At 35.3% G+C, this 17,379-nt stretch overlaps 1 protein-coding gene across 1 annotated transcript; it reads right to left on the bottom strand.

Annotated features, from left to right (window-relative positions):
• Positions 1-10,076: 10,076 nt before the first annotated feature.
• Positions 10,077-14,997, bottom strand: LOC105842814 (putative nuclease HARBI1). Its single transcript, XM_012697073.4, has 3 exons — positions 14,777-14,997; positions 11,698-14,651; positions 10,077-10,930 (listed from the first exon to the last, which is right to left on the bottom strand). The coding sequence occupies exons 1-2, from the start codon at positions 14,995-14,997 to the stop codon at positions 13,775-13,777; spliced, it is 1,098 nt and encodes a 365-aa protein (XP_012552527.2). The 3' UTR covers positions 10,077-10,930; positions 11,698-13,774.
• Between the last annotated feature and the right edge of the window lie 2,382 nt (positions 14,998-17,379).

Genomic DNA, 17,379 nt, shown 5'->3' with positions numbered 1-17,379 from the left:
ATTTTTCGCAACTTTTAAAAACGCTGTACATTTGAACACATCTCTTTCTCTCACTGAAAAAATGTTTTATCTTGCTAGTAAATTAAAAAACAAAGCTAAAAATGTTTATGCCGGTTTCATTCCATGCGCTGAGAATTACGAAACTATTTACAAAGCACTCGTGTCAAAATATGAAGACAAAAGAAACCTAGCAGGTACTTATCTGAATCAAATATTTTCTTTAAAACCGATTGCGTCAGTCACTGCTGAAAATTTAGAAAATCTTGTCGATCAATTTTCAAACTCATATCTCGCTCTTGTGCCTACAGCACGTCACTTCACGTCAGTATTGTCTGTATCATTGTAAATAAAGGACGTGTCCACAGAACACTATCGCTTGTTTATTAAACAACACTCGCTCACACCATTTGAACGGCTACATAAACATAAAGTAAATATACACAACACAGTGGTGACCCCGAACGAGAACATAGACGCCGCTCGATATCAAGATACGTTTTTAAGAACCGATTTGTAATAAAATGACTTCAGTTGAAGCAGAAGTAGCCGTTGTTTCTGTAACTTCGAGGATTCCTGAGTTTTGGTGCGACCAACCACGCTTATGGTACGTGCAATGTGAAGCTATCCTAGCACCGCAGAAGTTATGTGATGAGGCCCGATACAACCTAGTTGTTACTAAATTAGGCAAGGACGTCGTACAACAGGTCAGTGACATTCTATTAAAACCACCTGATGAGAAGAAATTTGATACGCTGAAAGAACGTTTGTTAAAAATCTATGAAGAATCGGAGATGAGACAATTTCAAAAATTGCTTAGCGAGATGGAGTTGGGGGATCAGAAGCCCTCTCAACTCTTACGCCGTATGAGGGATCTGGCTCGCGATAAAATGCCCGATGAGACCCTTAGAATTATGTGGCAAGGTCATCTACCCGCGGCAGTTCGAGGAGTGCTAGCAGTCTGCGAAGCAAAAGACTTAGAGCACCTGTCGGCAATTGCGGATAAAGTCATCGAGACGACGCAGCCCTTGCAAGTGTCTGAAGTACAGAGCACTCCTGGCAGTAGTTCCAGTACTGACCATAGCTTTATACTGGCGGAGATAGCCAAATTAAGCTTAAAAATAAGAGAGATGGAGCAAAGTCGCAATTTTCACCGTTTTCGACCGCGATCACGGTCATCATCACGTAATCGTAATACGAGTCGACGTTCACCGAGCAGCCCGGACTGGCTATGTGTTTATCATTTTAGATATCGCCATAGAGCTAGAAAATGTGTAGAACCGTGTGCCTGGAAAAAGCCAGTGATTCAGGAAAACTAACTGAGGTGTACTCGCAGGCGGGGATATGCACCGTCACTCCTATACACCGCCTATGTATAACAGACAATAATACTGGACTTAGATTTTTAGTGGACACGGATGCGAATATTTCTGTGCTACCAGTAAAGAAGAATCGGTTTTATAACAATAAGTGTGATGATTATAAACTGTACGCAGCGAATGGTACAGAAATTCGAACTTATGGAGTTAAGACTTTAAACTTAGACTTTAATCTACGTCGATCATTCCGATGGACATTTGTTTTAGCAGACGTCAAGCAACCAATAATCGGTGCTGATTTTCTGTCTCACTATATGCTATTGGTAGACTTAAAAAACAGAAAACTCATCGACTCCGTGACCACTCTACAAAGTATTGCATCTGTGGTTTTGCAAGACGATCCTACAATGAATACAATCGACTACACAAGTGATTATAGTGATATTTTGACGGAATTTCCTGATATTACTAAGCCGATGAACTTCAAAGATACACCTTTTCATACAACAGTACACTACATTGAGACTACAGGAGCAGCTGTCTTCGTACGTCCACGACCGCTACCACCGGACAAGTACCAAAAGGTCAAGGCAGAATTCCAACAAATGCAAGACATGGGAATATGTAGGCCCTCCAGAAGCAACTGGGCAAGTCCACTGCACGTTGTAGTGAAGAAGAACGGAGAGCTCAGACCTTGTGGTGATTACAGGCAGCTCAACGCAATTACCAAGCCAGATCGCTACCCAATACCTCGTATACAAGACGGTACCTTTTTATTGCACGGAAAAACTATATTTTCGAGAATAGACATGCAAAGAGCTTACCATAATATTCCTATATATGAAAAGGACATTCCTAAGACAGCAATTGCTTGTCCTTTTGGTTTATTCGAATTTATGAGACTGGGATTTGGCTTTAAAAACGCTGCAGCCACATTTCAACGGTTCCTTAACGACGAAGTGCTACGCAACGTAAACAACATCTTTATTTACATCGATGACGTCATCAAATCAAATCAAATCAAATCAAATCAAAAAATTTTTATTCAACATAAATGAAAGTACATACTTGTTGAACGTCAAAAGAACTACCGCCAATTCACAAGAACTAGCCTCCGTCCTGAGAAGAATTGGCAAGAAACTCAGCGGGCATGTTTTTTTTTTTTTTTTTTAATAAATTATTATTTATAAATTTTTTAATATTACATTATTTTTTTTAAATATGAGTTTTTTACAATGAGTATTATAACGTAACAATTACTACAATATTGAAATGCCCGGAGCGAGCAACTCATTCCCACTTTGTGCAATCTTCTAGATAATCATTGACTTTATAGTAAGCTTTATTGCACAGATGTTCTTTAACAGTTTTCTTAAACCTATGTATATGTAGGTTCTGAACATCTTGTGGAATTTTGTTGTACAGGCGCACAGACAAACACCCGAATGAATTTCGTATCTTATGTAACCTACTCATCGGCACAACAAGCTTGTGTTTGTTCCTAGTATTTCTATTATGTATGTCCGACTTTTTAGGAAACTCCTCAATATGTTTACGAACATACATCAAATTTTCAAAAATGTACTGGGATGGCATAGTGAGAACTTTAATTTCTTTAAATTTCTCCCTCAGGGATTCCCTTGAGTGCATGTTATAAATAGCGCGTATAGCTCTTTTCTGCAGAATAAATATCGTTTCTACATCGGCCGCATTGCCCCATAGCAAAATGCCATAGGACATGACACTGTGGAAGTAACTAAAGTAAACTAAACGAGCCGTGTCCGCGTTTGTTAACATTCTAATTTTTTTTACTGCGTATGCTGCAGAGCTGAGCTTACTCGCCAATTTATGAATATGAGGTCCCCATTGCAGTTTGGAGTCCACTGTTATACCAAGAAATACGGTTGACTCAACAAGCTCCAATGATTCCTCAGAAACAATTACATCACTATCCACTTGTCTCACATTTAAAGATGGTTTAATACATTTTAAAGTAAATTTAATACATTTAGTTTTCTTACTATTCAATAATAGGTTATTGATACGGAACCAATGAACCACACACGAAATCGCATCATTCACTTCGTCATAGACTTGTAATTGTCGTTTAATTTTAAATAATAAAGATGTATCATCTGCGAATAATACGACCTCGTGTCGGGACTCAATAAAACTAGGTAAATCGTTTATATATATTAGAAATAAAAAAGGACCCAAAATGGAACCCTGAGGTACACCCATTTTCAACAAGGTACCTGAAGATCTATTACCTTTCACATCTACTGTTTGTATCCGTCCTGATAAATAGGAAGTAATAAGTTCCAATGCACCATCCCTAATACCATAGTGATGTAGTTTCCTCACCAATGTTTCATGTTCAACACAGTCAAATGCTTTGGATAAGTCACAGAAAATTCCAAGACAATCATGTGATTCCTCCCAAGATTTAAAAATATTTTTGACTAGATAAGCACCTGCATCAGTTGTAGAGCGACCCCTGGTAAACCCGAATTGTTTATTATGAAGCAGGTTATTTGAATTAAAATGTTCTAAAAGTTGTGTCAAAATTATTTTTTCAAAGATTTTACTCAACGTAGGGAGTACTGAAATAGGTCTATAGTTAGAGGGGTCATCAGTACTACCAGATTTAAAAAGAGGAATCACTTTACTATGTTTCATTAAGTCAGGAAATACACCACACCTAATACAATCATTAAAAATACTAGCAAGATGAGGAGCAATAATGTCTATTACAGACTTCAAAACCTTTACTGATATTCCCCACAAGTCAGCTGTATTTTTTACATTAAGGCTATTAAAACTTTTTATTATATTGCTTGAATTAATTTCCTTAAATTTAAAAATTTCATTACATTTGTTGACATGTTTATGCAATAATATTTCAGCTGCTGTGGGGGATGAATTTAGAGAAGTGGTAGTTGAAACTGGAATGTCAGAGAAAAACTTTTCAAAAGCATTAGCCACATCTTTATGACTAGTTACCAATTTATCATCTATTTTTAATGAGAATTCTTGGTGACTATTTCTGACTTTTCCACTTTCTCTACCAATGATGTTCCAAGTCATCTTTATCTTGTCAGGGGCATTTTTTATTAAATCACTTAAATGTAAAGATTTTGCCGTTAAACAAACTTTTCTAAATACTTTTGAATAGTTCCTGACATATTGATGAAATGTTTCATCATTATTATAGGCTTTTTGAGAGTACAGATCATATAACTTTTTTCTACTTTTGTACACTCCGGTGGTGGCCCACTCGCTGAACACTGTTTTGTTTTTTAATGTTACAGTTTTAGGAATAAATACATCAGCAAAGACCAAATTAATTCTCTCAAACATATTCTGGTATGACAAATTTGGGTTATGGTTATAAATAATTTCTGAATGTTCTTGCTTAATATTTTTTCTAAACTTCTCAATTCGTTTTTTATTAATAGGAACAATCACAAGAGTATTTTTATCTATAGAATTGATATTAGATTCAAAAGACACAAATTGTCCACTATGATCTGATGTTAACTGATTAATAATTTTTTTGTTAATCGGTGTTACATTTGTAAATATGTTATCTAAACATGTTGCCGATGTGGTCGTTGTCCTAGTAGGCTCTAAAAATAAATTTGGGAGGTTATATGACTTTAACAGTGTTCTGAATCTAATAGTGGTATTTGTGTTTTCTAAAAGATTAATATTAAAATCACCACATACAAAAATTTGTTTATTAGAAACAGAAAGCTTCAGCAATGCATTTTCCAAAATATTTTCAAAAGAATCATATAACGCATCAGGAGGTCTGTAGACGCAGACAACAATGAGGTGCTCAAGCTCAACACAGGAAATTTCAATAATTCTCTCAACAGAGAGGGCCACTACATCCTTTCGTTCCTTACATTTCAAACATTTACTAACGAGAATCAGTGAGCCACCGCGAATAGCGTTCTCTCTGCAGAAGGAACTTGACAACTGGTGATCATTAAAATTAAACAATAATTCATAATTTCTAAACCAGTGCTCAGTAACACAGAATATATTAATATTATGCATATTTAAAAACATTTCAATTTCTAGCTCTTTACCCATCATCCCTTGTAAATTTTGATGCACCAAATTGAATATGTTAATAATTGAAACGTTAACGTCTTTTGATGGGTATAATCTAGTTGTATTAATTGATTTGTAATTGCAAGAGTGTGACTCCTTTGTCTTATCAATTAATTTAAATTGGAAGCAGATTCCAAAGTCTTAAAACATGTCAAATTTTTTTCCTGCTCAATAGAAGCAGGTATTTTTTTAGCTAAATTTATAGCTAGGAAATTGTGTATAAAATACTGTAGCGATGTTGCTACTTGTCTAAAATTTTTATTACTTAATTTAAATAAGTCATTTTTTGATGTCCTTAAATTTCTAAAATTTATTATATTATTTATGTCTATTAATTTAAATGCATATTTTTTGGATGTCAAGGTGCAGTTATTATTATCAAAAGCATTATAAATTGCATTATTAATATTAAATCTAATTTTGTTTTCTGTCGGTAAGTCTTGCAAGTAAGCAAAAGTGAACATAATAAGTTTTTTAATATTTAACATATTAACTTTTTCAACATAATGCAAAATTTGTTTTTGGTTAACGTTTTCTCTCCTCCCTAACATAATTATTATGACAGTGTTTAGACAATGTGTGGTATTTAAAATCTTATCAAATATTTGTGCTGGATTAGCACCTGGCATACAGTAATTAATCACATGTTGTCCAAAACAAAGGTCATGTAATGCCACACCCATCTGTTTCCCCAGCTCATCACTAAAAATTTTAATTTTAATTTTGTCTTCTCTAGAAACTTGTGAAGATGCAGTAGTAGGTATACAGATAGGTGCTGCCTTCACAATATCATTGGTTTGAGACTCTAGCACTGAAAGAGTAGACACATTATGTTTTTGAATTTCAACATGTGGTAGCTCCTGACAACCCGATGCAGAGCATTTACATTCAGCGTACTGCATTGTCAAAGAGTCAAAACGCTGTTGATTATAATTACAAGTATCAATTAAATTGTCCATTGCCAACACATGCTCACTAATGTCCCTCTGTGCTAGTTCATAGTTTAATGTAATGTTCTCTAAACTTGACTTTAAATTGTTTATTTGTGTAGATAAACATTCTATTTCTTCCAAGTGTTTGTGATGAATTTGTTGACTCTGTTCAGTCAATACAGCAACCTGGTGTGAAAGTGAAGTTCTCTGCTTGCAAATGAGCTTGATGTAATCCTGAGACTTGTAATTTCTCAATTTACGTTGAGTCTTATATATTAATTTATTAATTTTAACATATTTCCTTACTTTATTTTTACTTAAAACTAACTGGGAGCGCTCTGAGGTCTCTGCATCACTACCAGTCAGATCAATAGTAGTTATGTCAAAATTCAAGGCAGTATCTACAGCAACCAAAGAGGGTTCGCTCTTAACCAGTTCCGAATATAAGCTCTGAGGCTGCTGTTCCTTAAGTTTACATAGCTCTGACCGCAAGTCAGAAATACAATCATCAGCCTCAGCCAATTTATGTCTCAACTCAGCGGTGATTTTCAATGAATCACAAAATTCATCACTGCATTGAGAAAAGGTGTTAATCGTATCCTGCAACTTCTGGTTGGTCTCATCATCGCCTCGTCATCAGAATCCGAACACAGAGTACATGTTCGAGAAGTACTAAGTCGCTTGAATAAATACGGAATTACTATTAATATGGCCAAATGTGAATTCGGAAAATCCGAACTGAATTTTCTTGGATTTCGGGTATCAAAAGACGGTCTTAGACCACTGGACGAGCAAGTAAAGGTCATATCCGAGTTGCAAGAGTATCCGATGGTGGGGACAAGAGGAGGTGATCCGAGCTCTGACAGCGGACCGCCACCAATGCCGCGAGTTATCATATAGTGCTAGGAAGGACAAGAACTTAGTGAAAAAGTGCGTGTAGCAATATATTATTCTGTTTAGTGTTAAAGGAAACTATTAGTTATAACAATAAAATACTTAATCATTTTTTCTATGTTTAGATTAATATTGTACGAGTATACTTATTAAGGGGGATGTACTGTGCCTACAGCACGTCACTTCACGTCAGTATTGTCTGTATCATTGCTATTTACTTTATGTTTATGTAGCCGTTCAAATGGTGTGAGCGAGTGTTGTTTAATAAACAAGCGATAGTGTTCTGTGGACACGTCCTTTATTTACAATGATACAGACAATACTGACGTGAAGTGACGTGCTGTAGGCACACTCTTAATAATTTACAAATACCTAACTTGTGTGACTTCGTCATGTCCTACACTTTATTACACCGCTTAGATACAGAAACCGCACGTCTTTTTGAGATGAATAATTGTGATAAAGACATACCTACTTATCAGGATTTAATTTCATTTGTTCGTGATCGTATAAAAGTTTTACATCGGACACAACCTGAACAGCGCAAGTACTACATCGAAGCCTATGCACAACAATGCAAATAAAAATAGCTCATCATTCATTCATCGATCATTTGTCGTAAACAACACTGCATGTCAGTTGTGCAATGCCTTTAATCATAACCACCTATATTCTTGCCCGCAGTTTAAATCTCTTACTCCGCGTGAACGTTATGATTATATTAAAAAGATACGTGCTTGTATCAACTGTCTAAGTTTACAACATAACACAAATACTTGTAAATCTGAGAATAGATGCGCTAATTGTAAAAAGCTACATCATACGACTCTTTGCTTCGCTGAGAAAGCATCAGCTGTTGCATCGCCGTCGGTACAGCCGCCTCAGTACTTACACCGCCGCACTGATAACAATACGCATAGTCCAGTAGTCATTGGTCAGAAATCTACCGCGTCTTCAAGTTCGATTTCTACCAAGCCTGTTGATAATAACGCTCCATTTTGTAGTATGAGTGCTAACTCAAATAACACGCGAAAAACTAACAATACATATTTTACCAAGCCGCTGCATACATTCGGTAGGCAGCAGCTTGGCTCTGCCCCTGGCATTGCTGAAGTCCATGGGCGACGGTAACCATTCACCATCAGGTATACTCGTGCGCGTACAAGGGCAAAAAAATCTAACTGCACTCTCTCATAGTCTTTCATTATACTAACAAACTTGTCCTTACGGGCAGTAAACATTACTACAGTTGAGAAAGTAAGATTCAAAGGATCGTTAACAAAGTTTCCAATCCGTGTGCCATTACATAGCCTTGGTGAGTTTAAGTTACGAAGCAGTATATCGGAGATCCAACCTTCAATTGTAAATGATGTAGTGGCATGACTGGCAAATCCAATGAATTTAAGAACTCAATTGGATAATTCACAGTCTCGTTGGTATCGCAAACTGCTACGCTAAGATTCACGAAAATCGGTCGAGCCGTTTCGGAGGAGTTCAATCACGCACACCGTGACACGAGAATTTTATATATTAGATATCCAAGCTTGGTTCAAGTTAAAGAGTTTAACTCAGAAAGAAGTAAGTCTAAGTATCTAAATATTACATCTTCCAAGTTGCTTAATATTGATATTCTAGTGTTTTCTGGCAAAGATTTTACAAGATACACTCCCTTTTTGGATATATTTACTGCATTTTTTCATAACAACAATTCACTTGATGTTCAAAGGTTATTTTATTTGAGGAAGTACTTAACCGACGATCCTTTAGCAGTCTTAATTAATTTACCGCATGTTAATGATTCATAGAAGCAAGCCATTGATTTATTAAAGAAGAGATTTGATAAAAAAGCACGCTTGATCAGTAACCATGTTAATATAGTTTTGGAAATGTCCTCTACTGCAGTCTCTACAAGATCTTTTATTACAGAAGTGCAGCAACAAGTTTATGCTCCTAAAAATCTTATGCAGCCCTTCGGTTAATGAAACATTTTACTTATGACCGGTTTATACTTTGTTAAGTTAACACTGCAGGTGATTAGTGCAGGTTAGTAATCAAGGTGTGAACGGAAGCGTGAAGTGATTAGTGTTAAGTGTTAAGTGCGATTAGTGCTTATTGATTAGTGCGAGTGAATAGAATCAAGGGCAATTTTTGCTGTTAAGTGACCTCCTCCCTTGTACTATTCCAGTCCCCTCTCTCGCAGTTCGCCTGTACTAATCAGTGTGTAAACACGTGTGTATTAAGTGCGCAGGGTCAAGTTTAAAGCGAAAATGAAGTGGACGGAACAACATACTTTAAAATTCGTACAAAAATAAATAAAGTATGAATGTCTATACAATGTAAAGTGCGCACAACAAAACACGAAGCTTGAAATCGACCTTCTCCCAAGAGCACAAAAAAGTAAAAGACTTTATTAAATTGGGTGCAGGGCTTGATGATATATATGTGTCAAATTTCAAATGGTACAAAGTGATGGATGAAGCCCTAAAGGCAGTTGTTTGGAACCGCAGTAAAAAGTTTAGTTGCAAAGCAACAGCTGTCATTTATATTTTTATAATTTTTTATTTTGTTTCAAAAGTCATTAAGAATAAACTGTCAGCCATGAAAGTTGCATCATAATTTTATTTTATTTTATTGTAAAAATCTTCCTCCTCACAAATCCAAAGAAAGTATAAATATCTAAATAAGAAACCGTCCGCTACAGCAGTAAATGTTTTTTCACCGCACTACGGGTAGGCAAAGAAAGCTTAGAATTTATAGTAACTTCAATAGGCAGGGGCCGACCGATAGCGAGAGGGTGAAAGAAAACACAAAATTATTTAGAATACATTTATTTATAGTATCTTATATGCTAACTTACTAGGTAGGAAATTGTACTAAAACCGATTGCTATTAATGTACTATTCTTGCCTGCCAGGGTACTGAGCCTTCACCAACAAAATAATCTGCATAGCGATCTCGTACATTGTGAGCTTGTTGTGATCATCTATTTTGCAAAATTCTTTCAATGTTTACTATACCTGCTGCTAGAAACTCTCTCCAGGAACCAGGTGTGAAGTTCCCCGTTTCGATGTTTTCTGTATCAACTGTTACAATTTTTGAATTGCGTACCTTGCGTTTTTCTAGGCCAATTGTGCAAAGCAACACACGTTCTAACTATTTTATCAGCTTTAGCGGGAGCATATGGGAGGGGTTTCAGAAATATTCTAAATGTACACACTAATATTCCGAAGGCATTTTCAACTATCCGTCTGGCCCGTGATAATCTGTAGTTGAACACTTTTTGCTTATGAGATAAATTATTTCCTCCGTATGAATTCATAAGGTACGTTTTCAATGGTAAAGCATTATCTGCAACAATCACACGGTTTGGTGGTAGAAAATTATTCTCTAGAGCGTGGCTCAAGCTGCAGTTTTGGAAAACTCCTCCATCACTGATTCGTCCATTGCATCCAATTTCAAAATAAATAAAACAATAATCATGGTCTACTAATCCCAAAAGAACGAGATGCTGTGCTGGTTCTTGTAATTGTAATAATAACTTCTAGAATCATCTGGTGCATTCAGTACGACGTGTTTACCGTCTAATGCACCACAGCAACCGGGAAAGTTCCATTTTTGACTGAATCCTTCTTCAATACTATTCCATTCTTCTGTACTTCTAGGAATCTGCAACAAATAATAAATATATTTATTAATGTCATGTTATGTATTTACAGAACCTGGAGTCTCAAGATAAAATCAATGAAGATAATGTTGAGACAAGAGACACTGAAGGCGAGAAGGCTGTTGAAAATACTTCAGGAGTCGGAACCTCAAGCAATGACTCGGGCCAGTCATTCAAAGGGAAAAATCCTTGGAAAAGGACGATGCTACGAGACAGTTATAACTTACTGACAAAGGCCCAGAATGTAGCCAACAGTGTCAACAGCTGTGTTGTATCAGAGAATGAATTCGACTTATTTGGACGAATGGTTGCAGTTCAATTCAAAAATTTACCAATGGAGTCAGCAATTGAAGCACGACAGTATATTCAAAATTATCTTTCTGGTTTGCGCTTGAAACATATCCGCCGTCAGTCTCAAACATCGAATTTCATTTATGAAATGGTAGAAAACAGAACACAACCACATTTTATGTCGTCTCCTCCAGCTTCAACAATTTCTAGAAATTCTTATTATTCGAGCAACGATGATACATACAATGATAATGCCACATTGAGTTATGGAAATCTTGAAAATACAAATACAACTGTTGTGACAAATCAGTCAAATTCTGAAAATGCATTTACTTCTGTTGTTGATATAAATGATGTGTTAACCCAAGCTTGGGAATCTGCATAAGGAATTTACAACATTCCAATACAATTTTATGTTTGAAATTATATTTCTAAAAATAAAACCGATATAAAATATTTGTTAATGTGTTTTACTAACCTTTATATAATCTTTTAAGGCGTTGTATACAGCATCGCAGACTATCGGTATCATTAAACTTATTGTTGGTTTAGATACTCTGAATAAATGTGACAAAGTACGCAGACTACAACCAGTGGCAAGAAGATACAACACTATCTGAAGTTTTATTTTTGGCGTGAGTGCACTCCTCATAAAAGTATCAGATTTTTTTATGGCGGGCTCAACGTGCGTCAGCAACTCTTCAAATTGCGTTTCTGTCATTCGCATTGATCTGTAAAATTCAGCAGAATCTTCCTTAGCAATTTCTTCAAAAAGTTTATTGCTGGCTGCATACTGAGAACGTGTGGTTATCCATTTTCTTTGCCATAATCTCTTAGGCCCATAATATCATTCAGGGTTTAAACTAAGGATCAACAAAACTTCGTTCAATTTTGATCCATAGATTAAACTACTTTCGTAATATCAATACAAAAACAAACAGAGATCAGCTGAACTGTGACAATGTTATGACGTGTGGCAACATTTTGTGATCCGTTCATTCTTTTCAATCTTTTAACAATCCCAAGCTAAAATTACACATCTGTATTTGACAGGTATGGATTGGAAATAAACAGGCTTTATTATTATATATTATTTGACAGTTGCATCGTTTTTCCAAATAAAATTCAATAATTCGTTATGTCCGTCGAAAATAAAACACGCGTTCCCAATTTTTCAAAATCGGAAACAGAATTGCTCACAAGCTTGGTGAGATAATATGGCCATATATTGGAAAATAAAAAAAGTGATATGACAAATAATCAGCTGAAGGAGCAAACTTGGTCAAAGCTGGCCAAAGAATTCAACAGTTTGTCGTCATTTGTGTTCAGAAGTGACAAGACTCTTCGCGCAAAGTATGAAAATATAAAAAAGAGGGCCAAGACCAAATATAGTACTTTTCGGAGAAGTTTGTATGGAACAGGGGGTGGACCATCCGCTGAAATTAATTTCAGTCAAGAAGAGGAAGTGGTAATGGGGTTATCTGGGACCAGTGTGATGGGATTACCATCTCGCAATGACTGTGATGAGGTATGTATGAGTAGCTTCTAATTATATCTATCTCGATTTGTCTTATAATCAAATGACCACTGATTAAACCTATACTTTACCAAAAGTCACCAATAATAAAAGAACAGCAGAACTTCAGAACTGTTTTCTATTCTAAGCAAAAATATTATGTGAATTTTACAAAAATGGTAAATTGGTGTAATTTTGTCTTTTTACAGATAGTAATAACAAAGGAAACAAAGGAAAAATATGCCAAGACCAGCCAAGACAGAGCACTTCCAGCAAAAAATAACCAAAATATACTGGTGTGTATTAATTTTATATAAAAAAAATCTGCCTATTCCCAATCCTAACAAGAACAGTGCTTTGCAGAATATACCACAGTAGGCCTGTGTCTATAGGCTAGTGAGAAAGTGTTAAGACATAATGTGTGCCAGAACGAGGTCCACCGTCCTGCTTGTTACTACCACAAATCATACAAGTGTTTCATTTTCTTAATCTGAAAGCCTGAAGCTGGAAGGACTTTAAAATTTGTTTTTATTAAACTGATTTGTGTTTTCTTTGCCTTAGATTGATGAAAAAATTAATGAATCAGAAACCCCAAAGAGCAGTAATTTTCTATTAAAGAGAAAAATATCTACACCGCTCACCAAAAAGAATCCAGAAGTGTTCAATAAAACAATGAACAATTATAGTGCCTTGGCCAATAAAAAAATTAAATTACTGGATGCACAAATTGACAATTTAAATAAAAAACAAGAACAAGAAGTAAAGGAGCATGAACTGAGATGTAGACTTCTACAATTAGAAATTGATATTAAAAAAAAAGTACTCGATAGTTTTAATTAATTGATAAAATGCGTTGTAATTAAATATATATGTAATTGTAAATTGTTGTAACTGTGTAATTAAATGTAATAAAAAAAGATGAGGTTGTTTTCATTTCATATTAAAAATTAGTTTTATTAAACATATAAAGGACAATAGTTCAAATATAGTAGTAAATTTACTTTATATTTTGATTTTCCTTTTTTTAAAAGGAATTCAGCTATTGTAAACTACTAAAGTAATTGTCAATTAACATTTGCCTTCTATAACTATTGTTGCTGTAATTGCTGCTGGGGGTGGTATCTTGGTTGTTATCACTGCCAGTTACATCAATGATATTTTCTAAGTTAACATCTAAGTTAGGCATGACATCATTATGCTTGATACACAAGTTGTGTAAAATGGCTGTTGCAACAATGATATCTTGTACCAGTTCAACTTTGGTCTTAATTCCCAATGACAAAACTGGAAACCGTCTCTTCCATATGCCAAATGCCCTCTCTATACAATTCCGAGTTCGTATATGAGACTCATTGTATAGTTTCTCAGCTTCTGTGACAGGATTTTGTAGAGGTGTCAATAGATATTTTTTGTTCGGATATCCAGCATCACCGAGAAGAACTAGTTGGCCCATCTGACCTGATTCAAAAATAGCACAGAGTCTGCTATTTTGAAAAATGGTACTGTCATGGCTTGTCCCCGGCCATCTAGCCACAATATTCGAAAATTTCAAGTCTGAATTGCAAACTGCCTGAGTGTTTAAGGAAAAATAGCCTTTTCTATTCCTAAAATACTCTGCATTTTGTCCACCTGGTGATTGAATCCGTATATGAGTACAATCAAGGGCTCCATACACTAGAGGAAACTTAGCCATATTGTAGAATCCATTCTGATGTTTCCTTTTGTCTTCTTCAGAATCTTGCAGCATTATATATTGGCATCGTCTTGATGCAATCGCTTCGGTAACTTTTTTAATAGCCTTTCCTGCTGTCGTTTGGTGAACACCACTGAAATCGCCAACAGTAATTTGCATGCATCCAGTAGCATAATAACGCAAGGTTAATAATAACTGGTTACACGCTGACAATGCATGATTCCTGCAATAAAAAAGTACCAAATAACATTACAGTACAAATAAACATTAGGTAATATAATATAATTCTCAATACTATATATTTAATGGGTACTTTAAAAAAAGTCCTGTAAATAGAGTCCGCCTTACCGATTTGTGGGGTGTGATATGTCATTAGCGATTTCTTCTAAAATTTTAAAAGCTGTATTCTTAGATACACGAAAACGACGTATAAACTCCGTATCGTCCCACTTAACGAAATTGTTTTCTCTTGGTCTGACTAGATAAGGTCTGTTAAAATACGAATTGAAGTCATTGAGAATTTCTAAATCTTCAATATCAGAATCAGTGTCTTCATTCCACTCAGCCATTTTATAACACTATAAATGCCTACTTTTGTTAACAATTAAATTTTTACTTAATTTTAACTAATACTTATCTCTATTTACTGACCCTAACTTTAAATTACATTTACTTTGACAGGAAACAACAGCTGTTAATTTCGAGCAGCCATTTTAAAAAGAGCAGTTTAAACCCAACTCATGGTTTAAACGCTCCCTCATGGTCGTTTAAACTTTGCGATAGTTTAAACTCTGAAGGGCAGTTTAACTTTGATTGAAATTACGAGTTGATCTTCAGTGACAGTTTAAATCTTCGATTTTAGTTTAAAATACGATTGATATTATGGGCCTTAGACCTATTGGTTTCAAAATTGAGTTCATTTTCTATATTAGATACCACAACAGTTACAATCTCTTTAATTATTCGTCTCAATATTAAGTGCTGTTCATCTTCCATTTCTAGAGACACTATGCACAACGGACAATACCACTACTTTGAGCTTCTTCTTTTTAACACTGTTTAAACAGAGATGGAAAAGACTACTTAACACTTGAGACTTATCGCGTTAAGTTAACGCTTAACACTTACTACTTCACACTTCGCAAAGTGTAAACCGGCCAAGCGGCTTGGCTCTGCCCATGGCATTGCTCAGGTCCATGGGCGACGGTAACCACTCACCATCAGGTGGGCCGTATGCTCGTCAGCCTACAAGGGCAATAAAAAAAAATTATTGTTTTCGAAAGTTGGCACCATTTTAACAAGACCAGTAGTCGAATATTATCCAAACGGTTTCCTAAGCTGTTATTTCTCAACTACGGATACGGTTTTTTTTTTTTTTAATAGTTTGATTTTGTAAATACATTATGTTGAAAGAAAGAAAATCATTTTAATTTCAATGTTGATTATTCTAAAACTTTAATTTGTTTGTATAATGTCTGTTGTTTATTATTAATTAATAAAACCATGAATTTAAAGTATGTAAGGTGTTTATTTTGAAATTAATTAAAAAAATAGAAAAAAATACATAAAAATATATAAATATAAAAAAGGTATTTAAAATAAGGTAGGTAAAATATAAAAAAGGTATTATAAAAATATATAAATATAAAAAAGGTATTTAAAATTAAAAAAAACGATTATAGTTAAACATCGATTTTTTATGCAGAATGTCACACATCCCATCAATTATTTTGTCTTCAATAACGTGTGAAAGAGAGGGCCCATTCATTCTATACAGTTTTAAATATGTTAGAAAAAATGAAATCTATATTATTCGTTACTTTATACCAGTTTGTTAGTAGTTTAATAATTGAACGACGACCGTCCAAAGTTTGGACGCCAACATAGATTTACGAAATCCACACTGCGTCCAAAGTTTGGGCGCTGACAGGCGAAAGGAGAGGTTTGGTTTGTAACCAAATTGATTTTGGTTCAAAGGTCCAAAATGAGTTTGATTCTGAGGTCGATATCCGAATTGTTGCGTTTGTGGTAATTTTATTTGTTTGCTAGCGGGAATTTAAATTTATTTTTCTGTTAAGGTTGATTTGACGTAGTTGCAACATTTTTTTGAATACCGAATTTATACTGAGGCTGTGTGATGATGTAAATAGGGTTCACTTTGGTTTGCGTATCCGTAAAGAAAAACTGCGTGTGGTTTCAACAACATTTATTGAGCGACTGACTTAAGTTTTGACAGGTGAGACGATCGTAATTATCAAAGAGTATATAACCACTACGTTTTTACCTTGATCTTGTGCCAGGCTGGTAATTAGTAACAACACTGTGTGTTACTAACGAAATGGGGTTTTTATTACGTGTTTATCTGAAAACTGAAAATTGTTGAACGGTTGAGGTCTAGAAGTCAGTTGTTTTAACTTTTTATTACGTGAACTATATTGAAACATAAAGTTAACTTCTTCTAATACCATATACTATAGTGGTGCCTCACACAACGAACTTAATTCGTTCCAGGAGCAAGTTCCCGAGTAAAAACAGAATTTAGCCGAAACACCGCCGAAGCACCGCCGCACGGCATTTTAATCGCCGAAGCGCCGCCGTACTATGACTGTGACGATTTGAATTTTTTTATGATCGCCGAAGCACCGCCGCACCGTAGCCGCGACTGCTTACGTAAAAGTGGGTTCGCTGCTCTACCGCCGAAACACCGCTGCACGGCATTTTAATCGCCGAAGCACCGCCGCACCATATAATAGCCGCGACTGTTTAATAAGAGTGGGTTCGCTGCACTACCGCCGCACCACCGCTGCACTACAGCAGTGACATATCATTCTCATATACATACATATGTGTGTGTGTGAATGTAAACGTTTTTTACGTCCAGTGTTTATTAATTCAAGTGCTTGCAAAATTTTAATTACCAACGAAAGTTATATCATCATAACCTCGTTATC

The sequence above is a fragment of the Bombyx mori genome, chromosome 7, assembly GCF_030269925.1.
Source record: "Bombyx mori chromosome 7, ASM3026992v2".
NCBI lineage: Eukaryota > Metazoa > Arthropoda > Insecta > Lepidoptera > Bombycidae > Bombyx > Bombyx mori.
The sequence above is the reverse complement of the archived record's forward strand: the minus strand, read 5'-3'. Positions and strand labels throughout refer to the sequence as shown.